The sequence below is a fragment of the Pieris brassicae genome, chromosome Z (genome assembly GCF_905147105.1).
Source record: "Pieris brassicae chromosome Z, ilPieBrab1.1, whole genome shotgun sequence".
NCBI classification, from domain to species: domain Eukaryota; kingdom Metazoa; phylum Arthropoda; class Insecta; order Lepidoptera; family Pieridae; genus Pieris; species Pieris brassicae.
Window position 1 is genome coordinate 8,318,631 of NC_059680.1, and position 27,640 is coordinate 8,346,270.

The following is a 27,640-nucleotide window of genomic DNA, read 5'->3' on the forward strand; positions in this document are numbered from 1 at the left end:
ACGTATATGCAAACTGACTGTGTGAAACACCTCCTCGAGGCGAATATTCTATAAGTACGCTCTTGACTATGACTCCCGTATCTTAAAATATAACAAACAAAGAAATGCCTTATTCTGAATCGGAGTACTAGGGGGCTTAGACAAAATGTTTTAACAGTAGTGTAGGTAGAAAGTCAAAAACTTGTATGAAAATGACTGCTAGTGTTGACAGTTGCCAGCCTAGACCCAATTGTCACCATTACAGTGCTACGTAAAGACACACATTAACGCTCACGCTTTTCTTTTCACGTTAACATGCAATATATAAATGAATTTGAATAATAAAATAATATACACATATATATAAAATATATATATATGTGTGTGTGTGTGTGTATTACAATATATATTAGGTATGTTATACGATACAATACGCATATTTTTATAATACTACTAGGTCTGGACCCCCGAAACGTGATGATCTTATTGTGAGATTCGTTCAGTCTCGTTTTTTAATATTACCTGTAGCCCATTTTCTGCTACATATGAAATTATTTATAGATAGAAATAAATTATTAACTATATATATGTCAGATATTCTCTATGGTGGTGTGACTACTGACTGATGACGGATCATAATTTGAAACATTTGAAGTCGGTACCTACAAGATAAATGTGATGAATTTGTGATGAGTGTTCTTTTAATTTCAAAGGTATTTTAAAATTTGCCTACCTACAATGTTTAAATTAAATGTGATTTCACATTTGTATACGCATCGTGCTCATTCGCTCATTATTGCTACCATTTTGACTGCCCAGGTGGCAAATTTGGCATGTCAAATTGTTAGAATAATATGGCCCTTATTTCCTTTATCACTATTTGATCTATTTTGAACCTAAACTGATACGGACAATGCTTATGCTAATGCGCGCTTAGAATTGGTACATCTAGAAATAAACACAAAACATTCTTTAGTCCTTGTTTGGTATCAGTTACCTAAGTCTGCCAATTTTACAAATTAATTTAGATTAACACATTTTATTTGTTCACAACTTCATATGTTATTGAATGTCTTATCTATGTCTATACTAAAATTCGTCAGAGTCTCTTGACTAGTATAAATATCTAAAAACATAACCTACATTTGCAAGATTAAATTTTTTATTATATTTAAATTAGCAAAGCCATCCTTCTTATCCAGAATGTAAAAATGCAAACTTTAGCAAGAGAGTATTCAATTTTAAGTTGATTTTTACAACATATCCTTAGCATTTAATATGTACTGCTTTACCTTCTTATAGTCTCTTTTACCTTACTTATAATATAGCTTATAATCTTAATCTGTTTAGAAAACCATGTAGTTGCTATCAGTATGTATTAATTATCTTAATAAATATAAAAACAATTTATAAACAAATTATTTAAAATTGCATTACTCTTTTTAAAGTAAATCATAAAATAAACTTCTATTTACAGAATGCCCATCCAGGCGCCACATTGGACGGACTACCTCAATTGTCCAGTGTGTTTCAGAGAATATGGCCTATCACCACGTAGCCCAGTTAGTCTTGGCTGTGGCCACACACTATGCGAACATTGTCTTAAACAGCTAAATAGAAAATATTGTCCATTTGATCAGGTAATTAATACACTTTCTTTTCTTATTTATACGACAATAATTTCAACTTATTGCTTAAAACACAATAAATTAATTAGTGTAATAATTTACTGGCTATTGATTTCTTGACTTATGGTCTAATTATCACTATGTGGGCAGGCAACCCATAGTATTACAGAGCCTGAACACTTGGACAGCTCTCTTCATTTTGAGGTGTATAAAATAGTAAATATGTTAAGTATTTGAAAGTATGGGCCAGCATCATTGTAAGTTTGCCTTCAAAGGTAACAACTGACCTGACCTGTACTCTAGAAGACAAGGTCATATTGTAGGTACCCAGTATTGGCAATACTGGGTACCTACAATATTAAAATGGTACATTGCTAATAATCTTATTTATAAATTCATGCAATTATTTCATTATAATTATTGTTTAATAATATTTTGGACTCCCGTATACAGAAGACAAAATATTACAGAAGATTATAATATATGTTATATGTATTAGCCATGACTTTATAAATAATAACATATAATTTAACACAATTTTTTTTAATGTTACACTCAATCTATTACAATATTGTTAAATTTACAATTTGAGTATATGTCTTTGCAATAATATAAGTTGAATATTCTTATTGATTTAAATTATTATGATATGCAGATTGCAATGTTTATGAAAATGGGGTATGAAATAGATTTACTGTGTAAACAATTATAGAGGTAATATTGGTTGGTACATTCCAAAATACAACACCTTATCACATTGTTTTTTCCAAAAAAAATACTCAGAACATTTAAATAAACACTTACAATAGACCAAAAACTGGGTCTCTATTAATTAATTAAATTAAAAATTAATTAAACCATAATTATCTTTTCAGACTGTAATTCAGGGCGACCCTGAGGAATTGCCTGTGAACACGGCATTATTGCAGTTGGCTGGATATCCACCACCCTCCAAGCCCATTCATCCACAATGCATACAAGCTTTACCTGAGACTGATCGCCAAGCATATGATATCATTGTCACTTGCCTGGAACAACTTGCGGTGTACCTAAAAATTTGTGGTAATTTGTCTTATTGAATTTTATATACATTATTAAGGAAAATAAATGCGTGCGATCTCTGCTCTGTATATTCATTTAATTTAATTTATTAATACATTTACCATCATTCAAAGACTAGACACGATTAATGGTTTTAGAAACATAACACTATGTCTACAATTATTAAGTTACTAACGTTTTTTAGGACTGACAGTTATCAGTTTAGTAAAGATGAAGATATCCATGGTAGGTTAACACTTAATAAGTTACCCCATTTATTTTTATTTTACCCCTGAAAATAAAAATAAATGTAAAAGTAAGGAAAAATCTTTACGATAAATCAAAAACGAAAGCCAGAGACACCGGATATCGGGTTTCTATGATTTACTACAATTGTAGGTTCTCGATTGAATTTTCTACTGAATATACTTTCGAAAATAAAAAAAAATAATTATATTTTCAGCGAACAATACGGCTGGCAATCGCCTATCGCGACCCATGCAAAGAAAGTTAGTGACCTTACTCCAGTGCGCTATTACTGATGAAGAAGGGCGTGGAAGGGCAGCGCGGGCTGCACGTTCGCTTGGGGAAAGATCTGTTACAGAACTTATACTACAACATCAGGTAATCGTTATAATTCAGTAAATTCTTGATCAGCATTTCTTCTATTTTTTTAAATTTATTGGCAAGTACACTGTACTTTACATTGTCAATTATCGGGTTTAAGACAACGTTTTCTTACGATGTTATCTTACATCATACAAAAACAGGCCGTCACTGTGCCGACATCAAATGTCGACTCTAATACTACCTCTAAAAACATCTTAATGTATAAAAAATTTGTCTATGATTTAATTTATGAGCAAAATCTTCTAAATATTATTTTGTTCATGTCAGTCTACTAGGCTATGTCAGTGAAAATATAAAAGAGAAGTGTAAAGGTCTATGTTCCTGTACAAAATCTGTATAATTATGCTTTAAAATTATATTTTCAGAATCCCCAGCAGCTGAGTGCTAATTTATGGGCTGCAGTTCGAGCGAGAGGATGTCAATTCCTAGGGCCGGCAATGCAGGAGGAGGTGTTGAAGTTGGTTTTATTAGCCCTCGAAGATGGATCGCCATTATCTCGAAAAGTGAGTCTTCATTAAACTCATTAATATTACTTCCACTAAGATCCTGACAAATATTCATTAAAGAAACCGCTTCTAATTTTACTTGAAACTGGCATAAAGTCAAAACTATTGCCATAATATGAAATAAAAAAACGCTCCTATGTTTAGTGTGTAATAGTACAGTACATGGTATTGGCATGGTTTAGATTCCCGGTAAAAGATTTTTATTTTGTATGAGATGTATTTGTCATGTATTTATTTTACCTTATGTAATACTTTGTCAAATTAGAAACAGCTTAACTTACCCCGTCAAAAATACTGTGAAAGCTCAACAGGAGGCCCCTTATTCCCTTCCGTTCCGTTCCGTTATTTTCTTATTTATTGATACTGTTACCTGAAAAAAAAATATTTTTCAGGTTCTTGTTATGTTCGTTGTTCAAAGACTTGAGAGAGACTTCCCCCAAGCGTCAAAAACGAGTATAGGCCACGTGGTTCAACTTTTATATAGAGCATCGTGTTTTAAGGTATATAATTGGGGAAATTGACAAGGTATTTTGCTGTATGACCTGGTATTGTAAATATAATTGTAAAATTCTTTACTTCAATACAAATTTGTGTCTAGGTACTGTGATAATATTCTAGAAGTTCTAATTTTTAAATTGTAATATAATGATTTATTCCTTTGTAAATCATCTGTAGAGTTTTTGTATCACAGGTTAACATAAACACATTGAAACAAGCATATTAATAAATTTATTGAAATTTGTAGCTCGCCTATTATTATTGTTACTTTTTTGTCACCCTTTTTGTTTTGCTATTTTTTATATTTTCTTACAATATTGGCCTATAAGAACTAGAAAACATTTAACTGCCTGTATATAGATGTGTTTAAAGTTCCTCAAGAGTTCTAGTTTAAACCCATGTTTCAAAAACATGACACGCTAATCATGAAATATGAAAAATGTTTGTTATAGAAATATTTTATTCAATATTTAATACCGATACAAATACACCGACGAGACAGATATATTAGGCATTTTTAATTTTTTTTATTCATATATATCTATTAATAAAGACCAAAAATTAAAAAAAAAAACATTTTTGTTTAGGATATCGATTTTTATAATGAATACTTAACAGGTGTCGAAACGAGAGTGCGATTCTTCATTGATGCAACTTAAAGAGGAATTTCGGACGTACGAAACGTTGCGTAGAGAACACGACGCGCAAATTGTACAAATAGCTACTGAAGCGGGCCTAAGGTATAAATGAATTTAAATTTTTAAAAATTAATAAAAATTACAGCTGTAAATAAAAAAACGCTTAACGATTATAAACGCCTAATTTTTTTATTAAATATCTAGGATATTTTTTTTGTGCATTGTCACACTAAATCGAAAATAAAATTACCATAATATAACATTTTCCTAATAGAAATCGCGATAGTATTGCTGAAAATATCGTATGTATCTAAGAGTCTTAAGCTTAGTGATTAGATAGAAATAATGAACGACTCTGAGTGTGGTTTGTACTCGAATTCAGTTTCTCAAAATAGGTGAAAGCGGTTACTAATACATCAATGGCTCCGGTGTATATAGTAACCGCCCATGGACCACCTTAATCTGCGGAAATAGCGCTTAAAAGCTTTAGATTTAGAGTCTGTGAAAAGAGAATCCGCGGTATCCGAACTAATATAATCCTTATTTGCTATTAATTAATTTGTTCACGAAAATTAAATACTTTTATTTTTTTCATATTAATATCAAACACTGTTAAACTTTAGTAGAGTAACATAATATAAAAGGGAATTATTATATAGCACTGCTTCAGATCCCACAACGGTTCTCTTTCCTCACAGATTCTATAATATTGGTATAGATTAACATGTGTCTGTTTATATAGGATCGCGCCAGACCAGTGGAGTGCCTTATTATATGGTGATACATCTCACAAGTCCCATATGCAAAGCATAATCGACAAGTTGCAAACACCTCAGTCCTTTGCACAATCTGTGCAGGAATTATTCATCGCTCTCCAAAGATCCGGAGATCCAAGCCAATCGGTTGTCATGAGCTTACCTCTTGATAGACTTGCCAATATAGACCCTAGTCTAGGTGGGTATTAGGTTATTGCCCTTTTGTTTTTAATTTAACATTAGACTGGGAATAAAAGCCTTTATCAAACCTCTAAACTACAGAGGCGGCCTATTAATAGAGCTTACTTGTGTTTGTGGGAATTTTTGCTACTAAATTATTATCGACTGTTTTCTAGGAATTGAATATAGCAAGTAAAGAGATAATAATATTAAGAAAATGCTGATGCTAAATGATAATTGAAACATAGGTTACGCTTGACCTTTTGGTTAACCTTTCTTAGGTAACATTTATACATTATTCAAATTAATTCCCTGCAGCGATAAAAAAATTTTCTACACAGACATAATGTTTGGTATCATTGTTAATTTAGCCAAGCCTTTTAGGCTAAATATATTTAAATTTGTTCTTCTCTAATAAACCAATAATAAAAAATAGCTTAAGCCATTTATAAATGTGTACCGTTTCATATAGATGCAAATTGTCCATCTTGGCAAGCGTTAGGAGATATATTGACCGCTGTGAAAGATGTTGTCTCAGGACTTGTTAGCTATTTGCAACAACAGTCTACAGGGAGAGATGCCAATCACAACCAAAAACACCTTATTCAAGAAAAGCCTGATATCCATACAAGTAAGTGGATTCTAGAATTTCAAATATATTATTAGTAGTAGAAATTTATCTAGTCTAGTTTTTAGAACTATAGATGTAATACTGTAGCATTTGATTTGTTCTTGCCTAACTGTATATGGAATATTCGTTTCTAAAAATGTGTTTTACCAATTAATCCTAAACTCTAAAACATGTTAATTGCTCAAAAGCTTGATCGCCAGGGCAGTGGCTATAGCGTGCGCCTCTCAATCTTAAATCTCATTTGTTTATAGTTTTCACTGAATTCGCTGGGCAATATTTATATATTCTAATTTTGCTTATTACATTATCAAAAATGATAATTATTTGAAAACTTTAATCTGTCATCACCGAGTTATTAAAAATATATTCAAACAAAGTATTAATTAAGCTGAGCGTTTTTGCATTTGGTCAATGGCGGTGCGATTGTCCTAGTTTGATAAATGCGAAATGTGCTGGTGCGATAAACTGCTGCATGTGTTTTTTTCATAGGAGTTATCTGAAATAATATTCTATGAAAAAAGTTTACCTTGATTACATTTGTAGGAAAAATGATTTTTTTATTAATATTGTCATTTGTTGTTTTAATTACGCTTGGCGATCACCAAAGTTTTTTCTATAATGATATTATATACAAACGCACTTACTGCTCGCTCCGAACTCGAACCTTTGCTATTCTGAAAATAATAAGTGTTAATAGGCTCCTGTTAAAGATGAAGCTCGTGGCCAATTACTGCGGAGTTTAATTGCTGAAACGAGGTTCGTTAATAGTTTACATAATTCTCGCGTAAACGACACTAATTTACAAACAATATTAAGGTTTATATTCTAGTTAACAGTCCTTCTTACCTAAAGTTTATCTGAAGCAAAATAATGATTTTCAATCCTTTCATGATACGTGATATTTCCTTTTAAGGAATAAAATAATATTTGCCCGGGCCGAACGGTGCAATTTAAGTTAGATAGCTTTATTGATTAATTATCACCGGTACCAACATTGTACAAAAATTGTACAAGTATACACGTCTAAAGTATGTGGTATGTATATACATGTTGATATAAATCAATATCATATACGGACCTTAATTTTTCGGAAGTAACGCCACCTGTGAGCATTTATGCAGTTTTACATTCGTCTTTTAAAACGACTGCCATGCAAAAGTGACCCTTACTGACCAATACTAACGATTCTGCGCTTTGAAATTGCAGACATTATAAACTTATGGATATTTACGTATATTAAAATTGAAGTTTTTATCGTTTGTACAATATACTAAATTTAACGAACACTTTGTATTTTCGAAAATGAATATCATAATTTATAAAACATCATATCTCTGAATTCTACATTAACATATAAACTATAATAAACTTTGAAAAATTTGTTTATTAAATACCTATGGTTAATAAATAAATGAGTTCCTTTAAACTTATAGCGGTATCATTAGACATATCATAAAATATTATTTGACATCTACGAAATCAGTAAGATATACATTAAATTTTAGAATTAATCTCATAGATAGTGCCGCGAGTTTTGGCTAGTGCATAGTTTTCAATCATGCGTTCTGCATCCCTCGGTTGCGCTGCGTAACCTTCAGGCATTGGCGCGAACCTGGCTGACCCGTAAACCGCCTGTTGCTGTTGGTAATTAACTCGCGGATAATTACTACACTGCTTTAAGATGCGGCGCAATCAGCCCTCATGTCTCGGTAATATGTTTGCATTATTTGTTATTGATAGTATCGTCGAAGAAGTTAGCTGCTTATAGATATGTATGTGGTGTCTGTGTGGTAAACAATAACAAATGGCGGAGCTGTCGGCTTCCTTATCAACAGGTAGAACGTGAGCCGTAAGTCTGTGAAATAAATGAAGTTTTTAATTGTTATATTATTTATCTGAACCTATGTCGGTCAATCGATATTTACATTAGTGTCCTGATTCTTTATTGTTGACCTATATAAATTATATAGTGTTTTTGTTTATTTTTAATACGTTTTAGGGTTGTGTAATTTAAAATTAATCCTTAATATCGCTATTATCATATATGGTTTTTTTATTTTACAAAACGAGATATTATAGGTATAAAAAAATTTCCAGACGTCAATAAGTTACATATAAGTGGGTGTCATTAAAGGTTTAATTAGTTAGCTTCGGCCCGGGTCGCACGCCTGCGCAGTTCGAGCATCGGCACATTCGATTCGTGTGACGCAGTAAAAACTATAGAAAATTAAGTATTGAAGTACAGTTCTTTAATAATGTTAATATTATTTTCATTTGTTTTAATATTTTTTTAGTTAGATATATCATATAAATTAAAATATTAAAAATGGATGTAAAAGGAACGTTGTCGTCGAAGCGTACGTTTCGCGCGGATCAATAATGTTTCATGTTTACGGTAAGCCGGAAGAGGAAGAACTTCCTTCCCGCCAGCCGATCCTATAAAAATCTTTTAATTAATGAGATTATTATTTTACATAAAACAGTCTTATTTAAAAATAATAGAAATTCAATTGTTCTCATTTAAAATTCGCGCTTCAATCCTTGGTAGCTTTGGTATTGATTGATTGTGCGCAGAAGGATTCTTTGATTTATGGTAGTTTAATAATATGTTTTGAGAGAAATATTGTGTGAGTATATACTTAGTTTGGAAATATATATAAGACGCATGTATTCTTTGGAAAAAATTATGAGTGCTTTAAAGTGATCGAAAAATTGCCGAAAAATTAAGTGTGTAAAATATACGAAGGAAACTTTAAATACATAGATGAGTGATGCCTTGAACAATACCATTTCATAGTGAAAATACAAAGTGAGCAATGTTACTTAAATGCGGCTAAAATGTCCCTTATTTCCCTTGCTAATAAAATATTTCACGATGGTATAATATGGTGTGAATACATGTAATAAACATTTATATAAACAGGCCTAATAGCTGGCCTAGTTAAGTGAGGTATTCTCAATCCTGAGATTGTGGGATTAAACCCCGGCACCGGTGGCTTTTTCTGTACAATAACACTTGCCGTTTGAGGTAAACAACGTGAGGAGCAGGCATGTCTTCGTCCCAAACACCTGCGACGAGTGAGTATAAAGGGCATGCATATGTATTCTGAAAACAATGAAAGAACCATGAAAGATTGTGGCGCCGCAAGTTCAAATAAATAATAAACGCATTCTAGTAGGGGAGCCCAAGCGGGGATTTAGGGGGATTTACTACAGCGTGGATATATATACGGGGGCATACCTTGTACCCAGTGAAGTACCTCCACCAAATATAAGCCACATATATGGCCGCCCGTCAAGGATAATGGATTAGATTAGTAAAAAAAAATCACCACGTTCTCGAGTGCGTCAGATTAAAGTAATGTGACGTTGAGTGAGTTAATTACATGCTAAAAAGCATATTATAAACAATTCAAGGATGACGAAAAATATATCTGACGATTCCCTCCACAAGCCGAAGTAAGGAAAATTCTTCGATAAAGTTTAATACGTGCTGTTGCACTTTGCGTGATATTCGTTTAAAAATATTAACTATGAGTAATATTAACATAAAGTGTGTATTGTGTCGTGAAGCTATTTTGCATAAATCTATAAAATTCACATTAGAAACGTTTAAAAAATATTAGAATATCGTCTAGGTAAACCGGTTCTTCCGGATATTGATGTTTTAAAGCATTTTTTAAAATTATTATATAATAAATGCAGTTCTACTTGAACAACATACATTTTTGCTATTTGCTGAACTTATAAACAAATTAGATCGAATGATTAAAAAAAATATCACGTCTAGGTCATAAAGATTTGAGTATTTCAGAATGGCGATTTTTTGGCATATTCTAATAACGGCCGCGAGTTTGCGTCGCATCCAAATCGTTTCTTTTAGGTTCGCTTAACATCCCCTTAGACAGTTTGACGCGCTCGATTATTATTTTTTCTTCATTTTCAACCCTTTCGTACGTACCCCCACCATGCAAACAATTAGCTTCACATACGTACATTAATAAAAATACATTGGACGTAAATGCTATCAATATCTGACACGCTCGAGTATGTCCATGGCACCAAATTTTTATCATTTTTTGAAAATCTAGCCGCTCCCCCCACCAATGAAAAGATATACATTATATGACATTATTTTTTTTATTATCTAAGATTCACAACTCAATTGGTCTCTACGACGCTCGAGTAAATCTCCATTTAGAATCATGGGCTCCCCTACTATTCTATTCTGGTCGGGCCCAGTTCAGAAAAAAATACAACGAACGAACGACAGCCTTAATATTTTTATTTATTATGCTTGTATAAAGAAACTAATACATTACACAAGGCACATGAAGACTACTACTTGATATATATAGATAGCAACTATGTATTTTTATTTTTTAATTTTATACTGTTAAGCGACATCTAGATGTTCAGTAACGAAGCCATTCGTTTGAGTCTCGTGCGCACGTGTAATAAAAAATGATGTACAATTTAAGTTCGCGCGGTAATAAATTATCTCTGCTTGAAAATTTTCGCTACGATGCTGGTAAATCAGGCAGAGCAACATTAGGGCTTCATGCTTCTCCATATTCTACGGTTGCGCGTTGGTGTCCTTGGTACACGTCTTTCACGGGCCGCCTCGTCGTGTTACTGTTTGTTTTATAATAGATGTGATAATTTCTATATGAAGTGTCTACATTATGACTTCACCATTACTACCCGGAAACAAAGAAACAGTCAGTGGCTTAGAAGAGAACGTCATCTCCAACTCAACAACAAGATCATGCTGCTTTTTGGAACATCCAAGGGGTGGCAATAATTGAATATCTTAATTATGGAGCCAATATTACGGGGACTTGGTACGCAGAAAAAATAGCAACGTTGTTTTGTTTCACCAAGGCCTAAGATGTGATGGCTGCCATTCAAAAAGCCGGCCTCGATATGATAGAATATTCTCCATATACATCGGACCTAGCTGTTAGTGATTTCTACTTATTTCTGCGGTTAAAGGAATATTTCGGGGCCATCAATTAAAAGAGGATTGCGCACTCACCGCACCGATTACGGTACACGTTTCTTAAGGGACCTAGAAGATTAAAAAAAGGTTTTGTCTAGCTTTAGAAAAACATAAACGTATAAATCGAAAAATAAAATAATATTAATAATATTTAATTAAATATAAATGCGTCATACTAATTACCACTTTTTATTGAACTGTCCTAGTATATCTTCCGCACAAACCTCACCACCTAAGTGTAGCTAAATATAAATATAAACTCAAAATAAATAAAAAACAAGATAATATTAATATTCCGCAACAACTACAAATATAAAAAATATTATCTTGGTCGTAACGTTTTGTCTTATAAGTGTTCATTTAGATTCTAGTCGAGTTTTAAAAGGGGGCCCACATGCTGTTGAAAAATAATAAATACAAATACAAAAGATTCGTTAAAAATAGCGCGCTATGTAATAATTAGTATTATAATTTTGCAGTTACAGGGTCGCATGACTGTTTTACTTAACTTTTTGGCTTTTTCGTGGGTCACGACATAAAATGGTTGAGAATGATGATCTAGAATAATATTTGACTCAAGTCACCATATGTAACAAAATATAAATAACGTCAACCGATAGGTTTTGAAGGTGCTTGTATACTTATATATGCTTGTATATACTTCACTTCGATACAGCTATTATTTTTGTAAAAATAAAGTCTGTAATGGATATAATAAAATACATAAATAATCGAGTCATTTATATGTATATAGCTAACTGGTGTATCTTTGTTAAGTTTGTCAAAATTTAAGGTGTGCAAAATATTCGCAACGACCAATAGGAGCGTAGCATAAATGCAAAATCTTGCAAAATATTATATATAAGAAGATATGAAACGGTTATTACGTATAAGGGGAATTGTGGTCGGGTATCGTTAAACTGGTTACCTATCGAAGGTACTTAAATTTCAAGGGGCGAAATAAAAATTATTACTTAGCACAGTGTATCGACAAGTGTCTGATTGTACGGTACAACAAAAATTACTTTATAATATGGCTTTGTTCTGACGTAAAACTAATAAAAACAACATAAATTAATCCGTTCCAGTAATCCTTATTTCAATTGGCTAATTTTTTTAAAGAAAATTTGTTTAAATAAAAATCTTTGATCTGTTTAAATTCGATGAAAAGAAAACATAAGAGTCTCGCTCGATTTTTAAACTCAACGTTTCGCGATTTATTGTCAAAATAAAAAAATGCGCATTTGTCACAACTCTTCGTAATTTTAAATGCAATTGTTGATAGTACTGTTTATTTCCGCCAGATATCGCCGATTTACATACGAAATATAGGTATAAGTTAATTATTAATACCGATCTTGCTATTTATTGTTCGATAGATAAACATAAATAAAGGCGCCACTGCCGAAGATGACATTATCGTATTCTTGTATACAAGTAGGTCCTAGACGAACTATCTAGAAATTTGTGTGAAAATTCAAATTTATGCTACCCGCTACGATTACTTAAAATCATTCGTGGTAACACTAGATACTGTGTTCCGTATAAATCTTTCTTTTGGTTCCGAGGTTCGAAGTGGAGCAGTTAAATAAATTAGTTTAATATACTATATTTTGCACTACATATGAATATACTATATTACAATGCATCTAAAACTATTTAATGAAAAATTAATAATGATGCGAGTACTTTTTATTTTTCATCATTAGGCCAGCCGTCCCCTCAAGGTGGAGCCTCACCTCCTCAAAGGTTTAAGATCTCCGCCTGCAGGGATTCCGACCTAAGGTCATCGTGCCCTCGAGGCAATAATTGCAATTTTCTCCACTTCGACGACGCCGATTTGGACAGGTAAGTTCCATGCCACATGGTATTTTAATTAATTATCGTTTCATAATGTACAGCATTATCAGATTTAAAATAGTTTATAAATAATACTAAATCGTGGAATGATTGGTTATTAAAGAAAATTGTTGTTGATTTACTACTCATTAAAGTATTATTTACCAAAAAGGTTCCACGCTCAAGCCCCGGTTCCAACTTATCCGGTTCGGTAAGTTAATACAAAATGGAATGACATTGTTTCTTGATGGTGTTGTTGGCTTAATGTTTTAAGTTTATCATTTTTTTGGTTCCCTGTTTTCTGTCCGAAACTTTAATCTTGATGACACGTGACTTTGTGTGCATATTACTAGTTCTTCTCATTGATTATTTTTACATGGCTGAAAATCCTAATCCCAAAGAAATATTAATTTGTAAAACTACAATAAATGTGTATTAATTTTGATTCAATTGAGTATACTCGTATATTATTTATAGTTTTCAATGTGCTTTTGTGTAAAGAACTATATAAGAATGGTAGCAGTCAAGATCCGTTAAAACCTTCTTTATTATTACAAAGTTCATTTTATTACTATATGTATCCATGTGATTTATGCTATAATTACGTTTTATTTACATACAAATTGACATTTTTACTTGTGAAATAAACTGTATTAGTATTTTGGTTTCATATATACTGAAAGATTAGGTTGAATGAATATCATTATATTACAGCGCGGAACTCGAAGCAACCTACCGTCTGGCCATAATATTGTGATTTATGTTTTAGTTAGTGTTCCAAAAAATTACTGTTGCGTTTCTTGTATTTTAAATTTAATTAAGTAACCTTTTTTCCAGATACAATAACCCTCTGCCTGTGGGACATCCTATAAACAATGGAAGTCTTCCCCCCTTTATTACCGCCCAACCAATGTTTGCTCCCAACGCAACACGTTCTCCTCCATTTCCAGTGGGTAACCAAAGACAATTTCCTCCCACCATGCAACCAAATACATCTCAGGGAGGCGTACTTTTGCGTCATCCGGACCCATTATACCAATCCCGAAGTAAGTGCTATAACAATACACACAAACAAGAATGTTAGCTTATTTTAGGAAGTCTATACAATTTTTTTGTAGTATGAGACACGTTTACGAAAAATTGTCCTGTTTTTTGAGAGTTTATTGCCCATAGTTCCTATAGATCTATAGAAACTGGCACAGGAGGCAACAACTAAGCACAAATGAAATATATTTGTCTCGTATCTGTGTATGTTTTATACTAGTTTTTTTTAAATAGATCTATTAATTTTTTTGTAGATGTGCTTGGCATGCAACCATCTGCGCCAATGATGCGTACACCAGAGAGAGATGAACGCATACGAGACGGCAGTGGTGAACAGTGTCTTAATCCACAACTAGCTCTGAGGAAAAACAGGGAAAGAGCAATGGCCCGGGAGAATCCCATTAGTGCACCCGGTGCTCCATTTACTGGTCCCGGAACTGGCAACCAGGGGCCAGGTACATATACCGGTCTTGGTATTGGAGATATCTATGTTTCTGATTCGACTGGGTGAGTAATATTCCGGTTCCTTGATCATAGCTTCATTTAAAATCCAGCAAAATATAGCTTCGCCAATTAAGAAATAACGTTAGTCCAATAGGCATGACATGTGTTTGGTACATCTACCATAAGGCTGAAACATAAGATCACTTCCGTTTAGTATTTTTATATGCCCTATATAATAATAATAAAGCCTTTATTGCTGTAATTTTTATACTAGTACATAAAAAACGTGAAATACTGAAAAATTAACACTAAAATAAAAATAATACTAATAATTAATCGGCAAGCCGGTTGATTTTTGTTATACAACTTGTCCTTGGACATAGGCCTCCTCTAAGGGCTTCCACTCTTCTTTGATTCTAGCTTTACGCATCCACATAGGACCAGATTACTCTACGCACATCATCTTCCCATATTTTTATTTGCCTTTCTCGTTTATATATATTTATTTATATGCCCTATAAATATACTTAACCCATTTGTTTACAGATACGGCGGAGGCATCCTTATCAATCCGATTGCGATCAATCCCAACAATCTCCTGATGCCTGTGCCCGACAGACCCTATTATGGGAGCTACCCTGGTCTGCTTACGGTCGTCACTGACGAGACCCCAAGTTTCTACGAAGGCCCAGAAGCCATGAACTTTCCTCAATACCAAGTTCCCGTGTCGACTGCGCCAATTAGCGAGTATTCCTACATACCAGTGTCCCAGGAGTCAATATATTCTTATGATACTAGTAAGTGATTAGTATATTATTGTGGTTTTCTCAGTTATTTCTTTAAGACGAAGACATTTTTGTTGATTATTAAAGGAATTAGGTGATCGGCCTTCTGTGCCTACCAAGCTTGTTGACATCGACACAGGTGAAACCGTTTTCTTTTATCTTAACTTGTGCTTAAGCAACACCTAATGGACATGGATGTTTTATAGATCTTGACAATTATCCAGTTGGACACGGGCAAACCTCGGTTGGACATGGACCAACCACGGGTAGACATGGGCCAACTTCGGCTGGACCGGCACAGGATTATCAACCGCCACACGATTCTAACTATCCTTTTAATAACAGTTAGTAAATGTTTATTTTATCAGTTCACATGTCGCAAAAATTTGATAAATATCTTAACTGACCTATTAGGATTTTTAAATTAACTTAAAAATTTATTACGTTCTGTTCTAATGAATGTTTAAAATAAACAAATTAGATGATTTGTCCAACCCGTGTTGTTTTAATTTTTTTTTGAAATCATATTTAAAATTTTGTGTCTCCATTATACAGTGACAATCCCGACAGACTACCGCGACCCACCAGGCTTCCCGCCAAGGCCTCGTGAACCCCGTGCTGATTCTCAGTGGCTCCGTTCATCGGTAATATATTTATTTATGCGTTAATTTCGAATTATTTATAAAATTAATTACACTTCAATGAAATGACTGACTAAGTAACACAGTTAAATAGAGATAATAAAGTTTTTTAGTTAATATACAACAGGAGAAAAAAAATAACTGTTTTTTATAGCGGAATAATGTAGTGTTTAGGTTTTTGAAATGTTTAAATGCTATTTTTTATGTTTAAAATATACAGACCTTTTTTGTTGATATTTTATATAAGAATCAAAAATGTAATTATTAACTTTAACAATATTGTAAGCTCAATATAAAAGACACAAGGACATCTTACAAGTCACTGACGCCGAGTGAAAATCTTGACCCTGTAATATTGGAATCTGAGATTAGGCTTTGTGAAAAATTTAGGTGAACAAGTCAGCCGGATGAGACTATATATTCTCTGAAGAACTCGAAAACCTCGATGAGGTGTCAAAATCATCAAAGACTTATGTAACTAGATCTGGGAATCGGTTTCCAGTAGCTTTTAAATCGCACGGTAGTAAATCCACGATCCACATAGTTCTCGTCGATGTATTGATTAGGATTTTTCAACACAGGCACGTCCTTCGGTAATAAAAATTACGATGAAACACATATGAAAATTATTAATCATAATTTTAAATATACAAATATAAAACGCGAAAGTTAACATTAACACATCGCTTCTATATTCAAGCTTTACAGCGTAGTTATTAAGTCAGTCCCGCGGCCTTAGAGATTAAACCTTCAATCTGTTGAAAACTGGATTTTGTATGAGCAAAATTATTTACAGGCTTTTGAATTTGACGAGCCGGTATTGCCGTGGCGAAGCCCACCAGTTGACACTGGCAATCCGCAACCAGATCCAGTAAGTAGTCAATTTGCATTAGAAGAAAGACGATTATTTTTTTATAATAATAAGAAATTTTTGTAATAAAAATAAAAATTATTATTATATTTATATGCACGTTATTGCATAAGATTAAAAAATTCAACATAGTGCAACGGGCAAACTTAATTAAGCGATGTCTTAGAACACTAGTTGAAAACTGGAAAAAGAAATGAAGAAAGAATTATTTAAAAATAAATTAAAACATAATACGAATTACCAAAACCAAGAGATAATAGTATATATATAAAAACAAGTTTTTTAAAGTTAGATTTTGAAGGAATGGAAAAATTTGGCTTAAAATTCAATTGTTTGATATTAAAATTGTTTTTATTTCTCCTTATACTATTGGTAACTCCAAACATTCTCTCGATTTCTCTAGAATAAACTAAAACCTAAATAGCTAATTCATCGAGGACCATATAACCATTGAGTTGAGGTTTTATATTAAATTAGGTTAAAAAAAGAATGATGTAAGAGCTGATTATGTTATTCCAGATGATGTCAAGGAACAGGCGGGCTGTGGGCGCCGATAGAACGGTTCAGTTGCCGGAAAGGCCTTCAGGACCACCCTTCAATCCGACAACCGAATCTGACGAGGTAATAATGCCTATATGTAAAGTTGAATTATAAATTCTTGAAATCATTGAAATAATTCGTCGTACAATTTCTTTTAAATTGTAAAAATAATTTTTGACTAAGTTATTCCATATTTTTCTTAAGTAATTTTCAAACAATCTTATTTCCTATTCCAGCACAAGCTGGAGGAGGAATTGATGGCCCTAGAACGTCGCATGGATACCGAGTTTAAAATATTTTAAACGTTTTACAAGTGCAATGCAGTGTTTCGTTTCAACCTTTTAGTTAAGTTTTGCATTTGTTAAAGTTCATCTTTTTTCTATTTGGTTTATTTTTTATAGTTTTATTTATACTCTATCCTACATCCAAAAACTTATGTTTATTATTATGCGCCCTCTTATTAAGCCCGCAATTCACTGTTAAAAAAGTGTGTCAGGTTTGTCACCCATTAATCCGCGAAGTCGGTATTAATTAAGAATATTAAAAGTAGATTTTAAAACAAAGGCATACAGCGGCTCGAATACAGAGTATAATATTTATTGTATTAAAATATTAATGTATATTTATTGTATTAAAATATTAATGTAATCATTGAATAGGGTTGTAATCAGATTTTTTATAATTTCTGCTACAATTCAGTTGTCTACCTGTTTCTACTTCCGAAAATCGACCTCTGCATGTATTATTTGATCTGAGTATGAACTTGAAAACGTGAATTTTATGAATTGTTTCGATTCAAAATCTTGTTTAATAAATGTAAAAGCCGTCCAAATTTTTGACTTTTGGAAAATGAAAACATAAATTGCATAAAAAAACATTTTTAAGACGTGCTCAAAATTTGTTATTTGTTAATATATTAAGGAAATGTTATGTGATTGTCTCGGTCACTTGTTGATTGTAAAATTGTTTTATCACCACATGAAACTTGTAAAGTTCACTTGTATACATTTTTAACAGTTTTTTCAGTGTTTCAGCGATACGTTTAAAACGTGGAAGAGCATTCCTTTCAAATAAGTTTGAATAGCTTTTTCTTACGCGTCCAATCTTAATTAGTTTTGGCCTAAATAAGTCTTCGATTTTCTATACTTTTACACTTTACGCAAATAAATTACATATGAAATAAAGAAAATCCCTAAATAACATCGCCATTTGTGTTGTAGACAATATATTATTAATAGTATCCAAATAAATACTGATAAATATTCAGATGTAGGTTAAGAAATTTGAACACTATTCACATTTATACTTAAAAATTATAAATGTTGAATAGTATTAAATTGATTATTAGTTGTTGTTGTTCCATGTTAATCGGTGTTGATCGATTATGGTCTTCATAATATATATCTATAGATGTCAATTTGTGTCTACAGTTTCAAATATGTATTGAATATGTAGATGAAATGCTCGCCGTAAGAGTAGTCTTGAGATTAATGTTTATGACCTTTTTACTACATTATATTTATGATTGGCGTGGTAAACCTGTTCTTTTCTATTCTATAACCGAAGAGGGCTCGATGAGAAACTAATGGAGATGGAGTAGTTTAAAAAAAATTCGTAATGCGTTCTTGGAAAAATTTGTAAAATCACAAAACGTAAAGGGAAATCATGATGTTCGTACATCGTGGAAATACTTAAGGCTGGTGATAAATAATATTTTACTTATCTACAGTGTATAACAAAACCCCAGTAACGAAATATTTTGTTGACGCAAATGATACAAATGTATGACGGATATGGGGTTTTAGTTACACAGTGTATGTCTATTTAGAGGTGTAATTATTTAAGGCTGTAATATAGATAGCTGGGAGATTCAACGCGACGCCGCTTTGTATATAATTTTATTTTGATACCAGTGTCGGTGATACGAATTTTTATTATTAAATTTAACGAAAACAATTATGAACTGTCAGGAATCTTGTCAATGATCTCAGTTGGGTTTTTTATGGTTTGACTATCCATAGTGCAATATGTAACCATAGTAGTGTATTTATGATTTTAACCTCTTATATTATGATACTTCCTATTGAAACTCTTGTATATAAGACGAAAGAGCTTTCTATTGTTCATACATATAATTATGAGATTTTTAACTGATCGCCAATTTTGTTATTCAGTGGAAGCTCTTACTATTCGCGAATGATTTGTTTTAGACATTTTTATATTAAAACCGTTTAATTAATTATTTCGAATCGGTGATGTTTGCTGAAAAATTATTTAATAATTTTAAAATACATAATAAGAATAATTTTCGGCGTCGGCTTGTATCTTTCAGTGATATTTTTATAGGGGTAATGAGAGGTGCAAACCTCTAGATCTTCTTTGCATTTGTTAAAAAATGCGTAGGATCATATTGAGTTCACGTATTTATTTAAACTACATATTTATGAGTGTCACTTGACGCGACCTAACTAGCAAATGTTAAAGATAAAAGATTTTTTTAAATATAAACTGTATTATTTGCCTTCCCCTAATCTCTACATGAATAAAACATTCTATTATTTTATCTTGTTTGGTTAAAAATGTTTTCAATCATTTGTGTATGTTAAAGAAAACATAATATATATAAACAATAATGAAACGCAAATGTTGCTAAGTATAAAACTTGAATACAGTTGGATAAATAGGAATTTTGGAATTTGGGTTTTAATACCGGAAATCGAACAGTCAGCATAGCATAATGTTACAAATGTTGGTATGTATGGTCATAATAGGCGTAACGAACGCGTTAATAAACAATCAAAATTTAAGACATCTCGTATATTCTAAAGAAATTCTCATCCATTTTAGTATTATGTAAATACAACTTTTCTGATAACTGGTTCGAATTTACATGACACAAAATATAATTTTGTAGTAAGTAATTAAAATTTACTCAATCTTGACTAACTTATGGAATTCTGTGTAAAAAAAAGTGATTCTTTTGGTAAGCAAAAAATAAAACCATTCCAAATTGTAATCAAAATTTTATGAGTAGGAATTCTATTTAACAGCTTTTTGATTTCATAAGCTGTTTAATTACAGTCTATAACAGTAAATTTACACCTAGTATCGTTAAATATTGAGCCCATTTAATGGTTTCGGCTTTGTATGAATAGATGTACGTAAATAACACCAAATAGAAATTTCTCGAAATAGAAACTATAATATCTCTATACAAAGATGTATAATATAAAATACTCTTATAAAATTTAAAAGCTATATGTATTGATATTTATAACTAAAACATGAAAATGCATGTAAAAATAAAATGTACAATATATTTTACTTAAAAACAATATCTTTCCAGATTCTTGCACTACGATAGCACAATTTATCTACTTTCAGTATGTATATTGAGTCAATAATGATTGGGATTCTGGTAAATTCACTTGCAAAATTCATAAACATTTTGTTCTAAAAACTCCCTTGACAAATTTACGTGTCCTGACTGAAGAAATTTCGTTTATTTTTCGGCGAGTTATTAAGTATATGAATTATAAATCATTTTTGAAAATGTTTTGAATCACTTTTGAACCATCTTCTTATTTAGTCATATTTGTATTTCTCCTACTGTTATCCTATTATTTCCATTAAGAATTTCAGCCGTGTTATCATTTATTTTTTATACCTTTCCTGTATAAATGGATGATTTAAACACAAGTTTATAGAGGCTCGCTTTGTTGTGTCTATTATTAGCATCCTGTCTAAGACATCTTTTAGTTGGGAGTATTTTTTAGCATCTTCAGGTGCTAAGCGTTGATTTGTTGGTGCTAACTCTGCTTGCAGGTCTCTGGTAGGCTTTATGTCATTTATTACAATTATTTTATCCTGAAAATTTTAAATATATAAATTTTTCCTGTTGTATGAACTGAGCTTAGGGCTTACGAATTTTTTCGTCTCACAAATTAAAATATGTTTTTGCATGCAGCAAAAAGCTCAGCGGTACTTGACTTGGGTATAACTATTATTTGCAATCAACAAATCAAATAAGGAAATGAACTTACCCTTTCAGTAATGTGGTCATATTCCTGATAGAGAAATTTGAAGTCAGCATCAAAATGTTGTTCTTTAAACTTTCCTTTTCTTAAGATTTTTCGAGATATTTTTCCTTTTAGATCCATAAAGTACTTGAGCATTTCATTATTCGTTTTCCCATCGAATAGTATTTGTCCTGTAGCTAGTTCATATATGGTACAGGCAGTCGACCACATATCGACCCCATAGTCATATGGTAGACCCAGTATGATTTCTGGTGCTCTATAATATCTCGATACTAGGTAGGATGTTGAATTGTTATCCGATACGTGGGCAGCCGACCCAAAATCACACAGTTTCAATTGTACTTTACTTTCGTTAACTAATATGTTATCTGGTTTTATATCTAAAACAAGGTTTTCAATATTTAAAAAAATCTCACTATAATCTATCAAATCCATACATACGTATTTCCATGTGGAAATACATAGTAATGTAATTACGTAGTTTGAAAAGGCCAACGCAAATTTTTTATGGAGAATTTAAAACTTATGCAATTGAAATTATATTTATTCCCTTAAGGATCAGCTTCATTTGATTAATTTAGGGTGAGAATTGGTTCTAAATATTTTATGATTTGCAATATGCCATTATTTTTAATATTTTAACGCTTAAAAGATTCTTCAGCGTCAGCGATTTTCTATATATAGTTGAAATATGAATAATTCCATACCTGCGTGTACAATTTCGCTTTTCTTTAACAATTTTAATGCCAACAATATTTGTTGGGTATAACTTCTGACCGCATTAATGTGTATTCCGCTGTTTTTGCCATATTTCTTCAATACTTCTCTTAAATTCATGGACAATGGTTCCAAAACCATACACAAATGGTGTTTATGATAAAAATTTCGAAAGAGACGAAGGCAGTGATATTTATCGTCAGGGTCGGCATCATTAAGCTTTTTTAAAATCTCCAATTCTTTCAATCCAGTTTTTTGCCTATAAAAGCAAATACACAATATTGTATGTATAATAGTAACAACCTTGAGTCTATGATCATTTAGAAGCACTTACAGGATTTTATTTCTTTAAATTATTTCAAACACTTTGAAAGAAAACAATTTTTTAACCTGATTAAAGGTATTTGTATTATTATAAACTTATAATTATTTACATAATTACATACGGAGTTGGTATCGACTACGAGTATCGATACCAACTCCGGGGAAATAAATACAGATAACACAACTTTCTCTACAGCTGTGATACTTTTGACATTCAACACCTTTTGTCTTCAGTCACCGTGACCATGCACGCTGTAAAGCACGCGTAACGTCGGAAAAATTTAAATTTATGTAAATAATTATAAGTTCATAGTAATACAAATAGCTTTAATCCGGTTAAAAAATTGTTTCCTTTCAATGTGTAAAAGCTATGTTAACCAATACTATCAAACACTTTGTAAGAAATGTAGATTATAATTATGTATTTACAAATATAGCATAATAAATGATTCACTTAAGAGAAACTTGCTGACATCTTAAAAAAAAAACGTAGCTCACTTGCGAGAGCGACAGTACACCCGTCTTAAATATGGGAAAATTAACTTACATAATCTCATTATTTCGTATAATTTTGATAGCAACGTCAGAATTCTGCCTACTTTGGTCTCTTGCACGCACCACATTTGAAAATACACCTTGTCCAGTATATCCATAAACAGAATATCGATTATCAAGAACTTCTCCAATGCGAACCCTGTTAAATCATATAAATTATAAACGTTTGCATATTTTTATAATCGCAAGTATCATTAAAACCATATTATATTTATAAATAAGAAGTCGATGAACATTGTTGTAGCAGAAAGCTGTGCCTGATTCTGGTCTTCTCACTTTTAGTATCAGTTAAGTGCATCCAACACGTATTTTTTTTTGTTCTAAGGCATGCCGGTTACGTGACGAACGCATAAAAGTCCAAAGTCTCAAGTCTTAAGACTCGGAAATTGAAGACGTCAGTAAAACACATATTATTTTTAGAAAAAGATCCCATATTTCCAAATTGTTGTGTTCCAAAAATTTACATCTAATATTATTACCTCGATTTATAATGAAATTAATATGAATTTAAAATAAAATAGCGATCTAAGATTATTTATTTAGTATATTTTTATTTACCTATAGTAACCTTCTGCATCATCCCAATTATCGGTGAGAGATGGGTTTTCGGGAACCGATTTCTTTATATTCTGCCCAGCTGTCGGGGTCTAAAAATAATGATCAAAATAAATATTATGTCATATAATAAATATTAGAAATACTATATAATAATATTTTATATAAATTAAAAAGGACCTCAAATACTATTTTGGTAATTAATTCAGTTCTATTACTTTACGAAATTAAATCAATCCGGCAACAAGATTACAATAATTATTTTATTTTAATGACAATATTTTTAATTACAATGAAAAAATAGTAAAACCTTTTAAAAAACTATTGGACGAATTGTGAGCTCCTGGTTCGTTATCAATATGATCACCGAAGGTAGTGTATGCTAAGTAAAGTTGATGTTTTCGATCGATGAATAAATTGAGGCGATAACCTTTAATCCCTCAAACATGTGTGCATTGCAAATCGTAATAATCGTAAACACTATTTACATCACAAAAATTATCACCAAGTAAAAATAAAATACAAAGCCGTTTCAGACAATATTTTAATGTAATAGGAGGCAAACGGGCCCGAGACTCACCTGATGTTAAGTGATACTGCCGCCCATGGACACTCACATTGCTGAAAGGCTCGCAAAGGCGTTGCCGGCCTTTCAAGAATTGGTACGCTCTTTTCTTGAAGGACCCTAAGTCAAATTGGTTCGGAAATACTTTAGAATCAATCTATCGTGTTCCTATAATCCTAATGCCATGCAAAGTAACAATCAGCAAATTAAACCTGACAAGTTGACAGCATCAAAAACTTACGCCCACACTATTGACATTATCATGATCTGCAAACATATCCCAGTGTTGTGTTTTTTCTTTTTCCTTTACACTGGAGACTTCGTTGGATGTCCCAGGTACGTTATCCTCAACTTTATTTTTAAGTACAGTTTGTGCTGATTGAACATTTTGCTCCGGCGTGTTATTAATTAGCGATTTTTCATTTGCTTTATTTTCTACATTGTTATTCTCACCTAAACGCTGAAAACCAATTTGAAATTATTTATCCTTAAAATAAGAAATACCACATATTACAATGTTTTTACCTTTAAAAGTTGTTCACGTTGTTTTCTTCTCTTTTCTATAATTTGTTCTTCTCTTTCTGCTTCGTCATCTGAATCAATGGACATGTTTAGTTCATCACTGGAAGTGCCCACCGTCGCAAAGGATGTCTGCAAATTCAGCAAAATAATTATATTTTAAAGCGTGTTCCACACATGTAACATACCTGTTTGATTGCACCAGCATTATTTAAAGAATTACAAGTATTATCTGTAGAAAGCAGTCAACCGAAAGAGAGTAATAGAGTGGGAACAAAAGGTTTTAAGAAAATTAAGGCTATAAACTTTTCATTGTTAGTATTTAAAAAATTTACACAAAACGTAATCAATAACAGGCGCGCTACTTTTTAAAATTCCTGAAGTCAAGTGGTCCTATAAAAAAATCCATTCGATACTTAATTTTCGTTCATTAGTTACTAATCAGCCTCAAATAGTTAAGCTCAATATTCTTCATTAATATACGAAAAATGTAATAAAGCAATATATGATTTCAACAGCTGCTTCATAGGTTTACTTTTCAAACTTACACGTCTTTTCTCTATCGAATGCCTTTCTCGCCGCTCTCGGGAACGCCGTGGAGAGTGTCTATGTTTATCGCGATTCGACCGCGAATACGATGTCGGGCTAGCGCGATCATGGTTTCGAGATAGGTTAGTATGCGTCTTCGATCTTGTTTTTGAACTTCTTTCTTTTCTAACCGATGCAGAAGATTCAATGTCTTTGAGATTGTGTCCATATTTTTTTGTTATGATATGTACATCCTTTTCCTTAATCTCGTTATATTTTTTTTCACTGTGGCAATGGTCCCGGGAATCTAATACTTTTTGCTTCTTTTTACTGTTGCCTTCACAACTTTCTTTTTGTAAGTTATGTTTCTTTTTTACTTCTGAAGATCGGGTTTTTTTTGATGTTTCTTGCTGTTTTTTACTATGCTCTTTTTTAGACACTTCATGTTTCCTTCCTGATGATTGATCCTCTTTTTTATCAGTCAAATAGGACACCAGCTTTGCTTCAAGTAACTCTTTTTGTTTCATTAATTCCTCTAAATTAAGGTCATCTTCTATATGTGAATTTTCTGGGCTTGTGCAGTCATTTTGATCACTTACAGTATCAGAATCTGATATGATTTCAATTGATTCAAATGCTGGTTTATCTTTGAGAACTGACCTTACTCTCCTCACATTACCACTCTTACTTAATGTGGATGGTCGCATTTTCCTGCTAGACAGTTGCAACTTATACAATTTCCTCTGTAACTGTAATATTTTGTATTTGTCCACTGTTAATTGATATGTTCAGGAGTATGCAGTAAACCTCGTGCCCTGTAACAAGTAATTAAAAGATGTAGGTACTTACAGCATTATGATTAAATGTAGTTCGACATCCAGATTCATCATTTATAAAGTACTTCACTCTGTAACCATTTAAAGAACCTTATTACTTTAAGAAAAATAGTAACAATTTCAATGCTATATTTTTAAACCCACCTTTTATTACCGTGTAGCCTAATGCAAACATCTATAGTAAATACCATTAAGATTTGAAAACATAAATAAATTTAATAATATTTGGTTCATATAAACTATTAAGACTTCTGTCAATAACAAATAGATAGTAGTTGCTAATTAATCTGTCAATAGGTAAAATAATATTGTATTTTTATACTCTATGGTAGGTAATACTTTATCTGTCTGTCTGTGGGTTTTTAACTGCAGATACATGTCTCTACTAAACAAGGCACATAGATAGTAAGCAGATAGACATTGATCTACAAAAAATATTAGTAGTGCAACCTTCCCCCAGTGGGCCAGCAGATAATTTCCATTTGGGTACTCCGCTACCACACTTTTAAACAGGAACTGTTTTTAGAATTTCTATCTACATGAATGTTCTGTAATCCCTTATGCACTAATTTAATTAAATTATACTACTTTAAATTGGATTGTTAACCTAACATGGGAACTATGCCTAGTGCAATAGGCATGACCTACCTGACTCCTCCAAATATGCCAAGAGACTTGTAGTTCAACATATCTGCTCTTATAACATTGCCAAGAACATAATCTATATAGATGTTAATGACTATTTATAGTCTATTCTTTACTACTGAACTCATGTATTGACTTTGGAAAAAAGCATGACACATAAAAACATAATATAAATTTCAGATAAATAATATTTGCTACATAGGTTTTGTTAATTTCTTTTTGTGGTTTTTTTTTAGAACAGGTGGCAAACGGGTGGTATTATAAGATACCACCTACCAACCATGAACACTCAATGTCAATAAATTGGTGAGTGTTTTTTCGTGTAGGACCCTATGTGTGTGAAAGTGTCTTCGAAGTTTGTGATACATTATAATTATTTTGTTTAGATGCCCTAACATTGATAAATTAAAAAAACAACAAAAAAGTGGTTAACCTTAATACAATTAAATATAAAATGTTACTAACGATACTTTAATGTTCAAATGCTGTGAAATATAGGAACAAAATTCAGATTTCATTGGTAGAAACAAACAAATTTGCAGTAAACAATAAGTAGCTTACAATACTATGATAACTTACGATTAACTTCCTTCAAGACAAGAAGGCTCGTACTTCTCGACTACAATCAACTTAATTAGGATCAATTTAATTGTTGCCTTGTATCAAGCTATCGCTAACTAATCGGTGAGCAAGCTAGGTTAATA

At 32.0% G+C, this 27,640-nt stretch overlaps 2 protein-coding genes across 8 annotated transcripts; one reads left to right on the forward strand and one right to left on the reverse strand.

Annotated features, from left to right (window-relative positions):
- The first annotated feature begins 589 nt into the window (after window positions 1-589).
- LOC123718538 (roquin-1) lies at window positions 590-20,163 on the forward strand. 2 transcript variants are annotated; one of them, XM_045675148.1, is made up of 18 exons: window positions 590-692; window positions 1,457-1,619; window positions 2,483-2,669; window positions 3,112-3,272; window positions 3,644-3,781; window positions 4,177-4,284; window positions 4,901-5,022; window positions 5,663-5,874; window positions 6,328-6,486; window positions 13,198-13,336; window positions 14,165-14,373; window positions 14,626-14,878; window positions 15,362-15,612; window positions 15,807-15,944; window positions 16,156-16,244; window positions 17,038-17,112; window positions 17,632-17,733; window positions 17,889-20,163. In XM_045675148.1, the coding sequence occupies exons 2-18, from the start codon at window positions 1,458-1,460 to the stop codon at window positions 17,952-17,954; spliced, it is 2,571 nt and encodes an 856-aa protein (XP_045531104.1). In that variant the 5' UTR covers window positions 590-692; window position 1,457; the 3' UTR covers window positions 17,955-20,163. The 2 variants fall into 2 exon arrangements, with proteins under 2 accessions (XP_045531104.1, XP_045531105.1); XM_045675149.1 differs by lacking the exon at window positions 590-692 and adding an exon at window positions 1,287-1,350.
- A 497-nt stretch (window positions 20,164-20,660) lies between these two features.
- Window positions 20,661-27,640, reverse strand: LOC123718777 (serine/threonine-protein kinase PRP4 homolog). Of its 6 annotated transcripts, none has more exons than XM_045675560.1 (9): window positions 27,516-27,640; window positions 25,476-26,270; window positions 24,934-25,059; window positions 24,650-24,868; window positions 23,847-23,935; window positions 23,281-23,427; window positions 22,400-22,668; window positions 21,696-22,072; window positions 20,661-21,519 (listed from the first exon to the last, which is right to left on the reverse strand). In XM_045675560.1, exons 2-9 carry the CDS (start codon window positions 26,160-26,162, stop codon window positions 21,307-21,309), a joined length of 2,127 nt encoding a protein of 708 aa, XP_045531516.1. In that variant the 5' UTR covers window positions 26,163-26,270; window positions 27,516-27,640; the 3' UTR covers window positions 20,661-21,306. The 6 variants fall into 6 exon arrangements, with proteins under 6 accessions (XP_045531516.1, XP_045531520.1, XP_045531517.1 ...); XM_045675564.1 differs by lacking the exons at window positions 25,476-26,270; window positions 27,516-27,640 and adding exons at window positions 26,305-26,362; window positions 26,742-26,924; XM_045675561.1 differs by lacking the exon at window positions 27,516-27,640 and adding an exon at window positions 26,742-26,841.